This window comes from Lathyrus oleraceus, chromosome 1 (genome assembly GCF_024323335.1).
Source record: "Lathyrus oleraceus cultivar Zhongwan6 chromosome 1, CAAS_Psat_ZW6_1.0, whole genome shotgun sequence".
NCBI lineage: Eukaryota > Viridiplantae > Streptophyta > Magnoliopsida > Fabales > Fabaceae > Lathyrus > Lathyrus oleraceus.
Window position 1 is genome coordinate 74,582,680 of NC_066579.1, and position 7,287 is coordinate 74,589,966.

At 37.1% G+C, this 7,287-nt stretch overlaps 1 protein-coding gene across 1 annotated transcript; it reads right to left on the reverse strand.

Moving 5' to 3' along the window:
* Nucleotides 1-3,502: 3,502 nt before the first annotated feature.
* Nucleotides 3,503-3,958, reverse strand: LOC127092196 (uncharacterized mitochondrial protein AtMg00810-like). The gene has a single exon (XM_051031030.1). The coding sequence runs from the start codon at nt 3,956-3,958 to the stop codon at nt 3,503-3,505; it is 456 nt and encodes a 151-aa protein (XP_050886987.1).
* Between the last annotated feature and the right edge of the window lie 3,329 nt (nt 3,959-7,287).

Sequence of the window (7,287 nt, forward strand, 5' to 3'; positions counted from 1 at the left end):
AAATTTGTGATTCAGATAAGGGTGGCTGTGGAAAAGGAGTTGGGAAAAGATGTTGTTGATGTCAAGGAGGTCATGGACCTGATAAAAGTTGATGGGCTGTTGAAGACTGTTGTTGGGTTCTCTCAATGCTATGAAGGTTTAGTGAAGGAATTTATTGTTAACATTCCTGAGGACATTTCTGATAAGAATAGCAAGGATTTCTGCAAGGTGTATGTGAGGGGTAAGTGTATATCATTTTCTCCTACTGTTATTAATAATTTTCTAGGCAGAGATAGTGAGGGTGCAGGAGAACTAGAAGTTACAGACAATCAGGTCTGTAGGGAGATCACAGCTAGGCAGGTGAACGTTTGGCCTATTAAAAATCATCTTCCTGCTGGGAAGTTGACTGTCAAGTATGCCATCTTGCACAAAATAGGAGCTGCTAATTGGGTCCCTACCAACCATATCTCCACCCTTGCTAATACCCTTGAAAGGTTTATTTTTGCTGTTGGAACAAAAGTGAAATTTGACTATGGTAGGTTTATGTTTGAACAAATCATCAAGCATGCATCTACTAATGCAGTTAAGCTCCAATTACCTTTCCCTCTATGATCTGTGGAATTATCTTGAATCAACACCCTGGTATTTTATGCTCTAATGACTTACCTAGTAGAAGAAAACCTGCTCTGTCTGTGCACTATAAACTGTTTGAAGGTAGTCATGTCGAGGATATTGTCATGACATCTGCCATGAAAAGGCCAGCCTTAAAAGTTGGAACAATTGTTGAGCTTAAGGAGACTTGCAAAGATCTAGGTGAAGGGATAAGGGTAGCCACAGCTAGAAAACAATCGTTGGAAGCCTTGATTGCAAGCTTAAATCAGGTTGAAGGTGAAAATATTAAACATGCTAATGTCAGCCATGAAGAAGAAGCCAAAGCCCACACCTCTAGTGAGAGGTCTGTTAACAATGATGAGACAAGTGGCAATTCTGGTTCTGGTACTGATGAAGCTGCAAGCTCAAGCTCTACTGAGTAGCTCCTTTGACTTTGGTCTCTATTGATTTGATGGTTTTTTTTGCTGTTTTGGTGGATTTCCTTGTTTTTGGTATTACTTTGTTGATCTCTTTCTCAGCTTGCTTACAGCTGGTTATGTACTTGTTTATGTAACCCTTTACCTTTTGATATTTCGGTTAATGACTAAATAGACATTTATTTTATCTCTTTGGTCTCTTTTGGCTAAAAAGAGGGAGAAGTAGCTATAGCTATAGATGATGTTTGTCTGATACAAAGGGGGAGAACTTTCTGGTGTTTATTTGTTGGGCATAGGGGAAGGATTCTCTGTGTTCTGTCTGTGTGAAACAGGTTGTTGCTTGTTGTGGTCTAGCTGAATGGGGAGATGGTATGTTCTGAGTACAAGCGCTTGTGTGTTTACTAGTTGTTATTATTGCTAGTAATGTGTGTATGTTTACTTCGGCTGCTGAACTGATACTTTGATTAATTTCTTATGAACGTGTGATCAGTTGGTTATTTTAGCCAAAATTTTCCAAACGAGGAGTTTGTTGGTTCTATGTATTGGCATCAATTTTGGTAAAACTTAGTATTATCACAAGATGTCACGCCTGTTGTCTTGACATATGATATCAGCTTCCTTCAGGTTGTTTAAATATGGTTGTGCAGGATTTATTCAAGACGTCAGACCCGATGTTAAGACATGTGCATACAGAACATTCTGTCTGAATGTTATGTGTTTTGTTGTTGCGCTTTTCATGCAAGTCTTTGTGTGCTTATGTGGAGATTGCATGCGTTATTCAAGGAGTAATTCTATTTAAAGCCAAAATATTCTATTTCCCAAAGAGGAATGATTTATTACTAATTCCTAGGGAATACGCGTTAAATAGGATTTGGGTTACATGTTGCCCAGGCCCATTCAGAAAGCTTCTATTTAAAGATCATGTAAACCCTGTGTGGTGCAAGAGAAGAAAATACAAACGTTGAAGTGAGTGAGTATTAGGGTTTTAGCCTAATGTACGTTTGTGATTTGTGAGCCATTCATTCATCTTATTGATGTGTGAATTGGACTGAGTTTTGGGTTGTAAACTGTCCACTCTAAGCTTTGAAGTACGAGTGTATTTGTTTACTTGATTGAAGCTTTTAAGCAAGATCAAATATGTGTCCTTGAAGTGTATCTTCTTTCTTTGTAGTATTTGTTCTAGTATCATTACTGTGATTGAGGGGGAGTGAGTAGGGTATTATATCTAAGAGGTCTTAGATAAAAGTCACACGGGTAGAGATTAGGTGAAAAGACTGTAACTTGAAGTTGTTTACTGAGAGTCTTTGAACTAATTCTGTTTAGTGGATTTCCTTCCTGGCTTGGTAGCCCCTAGACGTAGGTGTGTGTGCACCGAACTGGGTTAACAATTGCTTATGTCGTTTTTTCAATTGTTTCTCTGTTTTTATCCTGTTTATATTTCACTTGTTGTTCAGATATTAGTGTCGTGACATTACCTTCGACATCTCATATCTGATACCAGAATTTCATGAACATCTGGCAAAACATATGAGTTTGCTTCCTTCAAAACAGATGCAACAAACTTCCTAAGTTTCTTATCAGTTGCACTTCTTTCTGCTTCCGTGGGATTTTTGGTGTCGTCAGCATGCATACTAGGGTTTCTTAAATCATACCCTTTAGACCTAGATTCTTCTTCAACATTATTTTTATCTTTACTGGGGATTATAGGTTCAGAAGACTTACCAGAATTCTTGACAACTTTTGACATAGAAGGTGTAGCTTTCTTCTTCTGTGGAGGATGAACCGTGGATAGAGGGGCAACATCCAAAACCAGATCTACCAGATTGATCATTTGAAATGGTTTGTTTACCCTAGACGTTGGGGAGGAAGATCCAATGGTTTCAGATGGGACATGCATGTGAGTGGGTGAGGATTGTTGTGACATGTTAGTTGACACTTGAGGCAGATGGAATAAGGAAGGGTTTTTTAGAGAGAGAGAAAGCACAAATTTCTGGAAGAGAATGAGGCGTTTGAATGGAAAAGGTAGTGTAGTTTTGTCTAAAATGATACACAATGAGGTAAGGGGTCTAGGTAAGCGTGTCCAGTGTAATGATGAGAGATATGCTCTTGTCTAACACACTTAATTAGTTGTAATTGAAATGCTCATTAACACAAATCCCAAGTTTTCCTCTTAATTTTTCAAAATGACTTGCATCCAAGGCTTTGGTAAAAATATCTGCAAGTTGATTCTCCGTGCTAACATGCTCAAGTGTTATGACTTTGTCTTCAACAAGTTCTCTGATAAAATGGTGCCTAATGTTAATGTGTTTAGTTATATTGTACTTAATAGGATTTTTTGAGATATTAATAGCGCTCAAGTTGTCACATAATAATGTCATGACATCTTGTGTGACGTTGTATTCTATCAACATTTGTTTCATCCACATTAGTTGAGAGCAGTTGCTGCCTGCTACTATGTACTCAGCTTCAGCAGTGGATAAGGATACCCAATTTTGTTACTTGCTGAACCATGAAACCAAATTGTTTCCCAAGAAGAAACATCCTCCAGAGGTACTATTCCTATCATCAACACTACCAGCCCAATCAACATCATAATATCCTACTAACATAGAATTTGAATCATGGGAGTACAACATTCCATAAACACTTGTTCCATTCACATACTTTAGAATCCTCTTTACTTGATTGATGTGACTCATTTTGAATTCTGCTTGATACCTAGCACACACACCAACAACAAAAGTTATATCTGGTTTGCTTGATGTAAGGTATAGAAGGCTGCCAATCATGTTTCTACATAAGCTCTGGTCAACACTTAAGCCTTTTTCATCTTTAGAAAACTTTAAGTGAGTAGATGCAGGAGTTCTTTTGTGACTAGCATTTTCCAATCCAAATTTCTTCACAATACTCTTAGCATATTTGCTTTGACACAGAAAGATGGAGTCTTCCATCAGTTTGACTTGGATCCCAAGGAAGTATGTCGGTTCTCCTACCAAAGTCATTTCAAACTCAGATTGCATTTGCTTGACAAAATGTTGGACCATCTCATTTGACATCCCTCCAAACACAATGTCATCCACATAGATCCGAGCTATCATAAATTTTCCATCCTTTTTTTGACAAAGAGACTTTTATCAATTCCATCCTTTCTATATCCATGATTGATGAGAAACTCAGTCAACCTTTCATACCAAGCTCTTGGGGCTTGTTTTAAACCATACAGTGCCTTCTTTAATTTGTACACATGATTTTGGAATGTAGGATCAATAAACCCTTTAGGGTGTTCAACATACACATCTTCATTTAAATATCCGTTTAGGAAGGCACTTTTAACATCCACTTGGAACAATTTGAACTTTAAAAGACATGCCATTCCAAGTAACAATCTGATAGACTCCAAGCGAGCAACTGGAGCAAAGGCTTCATCAAAGTCTACTCCTTCGATTTGGGTGTATTCTTGAACAACAAGTTTGGCTTTGTTTCTGGTAACAACTCCTTGTTCATCATACTTGTTCTTGTACAACCATCTAGTTCCAATAACATTTGTTCCTACATGTCTTGGAACCAAATCCCACACCTCATTTCTTTTGAATTGCCCAAGTTCATCTTGTATAGCATTAATCCATAACTAATCAGTCAAGGCTTCTTTGATATTCTTGGGTTCAAATTTAGAGACAAAACAGGCATTTGACACAAATTCCCTTGATCTGGTGATAATTCCTTCATTTATATTTCCTATAATAAGCTCCTTATGGTGATATTTCTGAATTCTGATGGAAGGCCCTTTGTTATTTGAATCATTCTCTGTAGGTTCAGTATTAGTATTTGTGTCTTTAACATCTTCTGGAACATCATTCATTGATGTTTCAACATCATATGTGACATCAGCTTCGTTAGTTGAGTCCTCCAGTACAATGTTTATGGATTCCATCATTACCTTGGTTATGGAGTTGAAGACTCTATATGCTTTGCTGTTTGTAGAGTACCCTAGACAAATTACCTCATCACTTTTAGGATCCATTTTTCTCATCTGCTCACAATCTGCCAGAATATAACATTTACTTCCAAATACATGGGAATATTTCACAATTGGCTTTCTTCCTTTCCAAAGTTCATACAATGTGGCAGAAGTTCCATATCTGATAGTCACTCTATTAAGAATATAGAAGGAAATGTTCATGGCTTCAGCCCAAAAATGATATGGTAGTTTCTTAGCATGAAGCATGACCCTGGCACATTCTTGAATGGTTCTATTTTTGCACTCAACCACACCATTCTATTGTGGAGTGATGGGTGAAGAGAACCCATGACTAATTCCTTCAGAGGTGCAGAATTCCTCATACTTGTTGTTCTCAAATTCCTTCCCATGGTCACTTCTAATCTTGAAAATGCCACAATCCTTCTCTCTTTGAATCTTTTGACATAGTTTTTTAAACAATTCAAACACTTCTGACTTTTCTTTAATGAATTTCACCCATGTGAACCTAGAGTAGTCATCAACAACAACATAAGAATACCTCTTTCCTCCTAGACTTTTAACTTGCATAGGTCCCATCAAGTCTATATGAAGTAGCTCTAGAATTTTTGAGGCGGTCAGATGTTGAAGCTTCTTGTGGGACATCTTTGTTTGCTTCCCGATTTGACATTCACCACATATTATTCCTTCATCAATTTTCAATTCGGGAATTCCTCTAACTAATTCCTTTGACATAACCTTCTTCATACGTTTCAGATTGTAAGTGACCAAGCTTTTGCTTCCATAGCTTAGTCTCTTCCTCTTTTGACATTAGGCAAGTGGGAAAACAATTTGTTTCTCGAGGAGTCCACAAATAGCAGTTATCTTTTGACCTGGATCCCTTCATGATAGCTTCATCCTTCTGATTCATTACCATACATTCAGATTTATTGAAGTTTACTTTGAGACCTTGGTCACAGAGTTGGCTAATACTTATAAGATTAATAGTCAGTCCTTTAACAAATAGAACATCATCTAAACTAGGCAATCCTAGATAGTCCAGCTTTCCAATCCCCTTTATTTCTCCTTTTGATCCATCTCTAGAGGTGACATAGCTAGTGGAATCTGACTTAATATTCACCAAAAATTTCTTGACACCAGTCATGTGAATAAAGTTGGCACTATTAAAATACCAGTCCTCTCTAGCAGATGCTCTGAGGGAGGTGTGAGCTATGAGTCCTAACATACCATTTTTGGGAATCCATCTTTTCTTTGGCTTCACCATGGTTTTCTTTCTTCTGAGTTGTGAAGCAAGTTTAGTATATCCATACAATTTGTAGCAATAAGGTTTTATATGACCAAGCTTCCTAGAATGACGACACTTCCATCTTTGAGTCTTGCATCCTGAGTAAGCCTCTTGATACCCTTGCTGATGTTGGGACATTTGATTTGACATATGTGTTCCTGTTGTCTTTTAGGTGGAACAAAGTTCATTACATACCTCTTGCCTTTGTTCATTACTCCTTGGTTGTCATAGCCTAGACCTTGAACATTTCCAGCATTCTTACTAGTTTGAAGAATTTCATCTAGTACATTATAACTACTATTAGGAATTCTTACATATTTAGTCGTATTGTCAATTTTTGAATTGAGCAGTACAACTTCTCCCTTCAGATCAGAGATGAGTGAAAGATTCTCCATTTTTTCAGCCTGTAGTTAAGCAATAGTTTTCTTTTGATCTTCTCCTAGTTTACAAACTTCTTCACTTCTGAGACACAATTCCTTGTAGAATTCAGCAAGTTCTTTAAAGGCTAGTTCCTCACAATCAGAATATTTATCAGAGTCATAAATTCCAATCAGCACAGTAACTAGTTTGGTAGGTTCTTGATCGGAAAAATAGCAAGTGTACTATTTTGCCTATTATAGTAATAAAGGGGAAATTCCCCGAATGTCGATCTCAAGGACTGCAAGTTAATATTGAGTTCAATTCATCGTTCAATTAAACAAAAAATATATTTGGGGGTTTTTAAATTCAAAATTATAAAAATAAAGGCAAAAGAAAATAATAATGAGAAATAAGGGTTTGCAAGGTAAGAGGAACTATGCCAGGGAAGGTGTATGATTTATCCTTGTAACAACTCTGAGTCACTATTGCATCAACAAATATGAATTACTAGTTGTTCTCAAGGGTATTTTCTCCCAGGTCCTTGGTGAGAAAACCTTTAATCATTCTACCCTAATTTATATGTCCATAGGCAATTAGGGTGAAGTTAAGCTTTATTATATCAAGAATGCTCTGATTCATACAGGGTATCCCTAGTCCTA

Excerpts from the sequence above, each read along its gene's own strand:
- LOC127092196 (XM_051031030.1), bottom strand. The coding sequence starts at position 3,958 with ATGGAAGACTCCATCTTTCTGTGTCAAAGCAAATATGCTAAGAGTATT.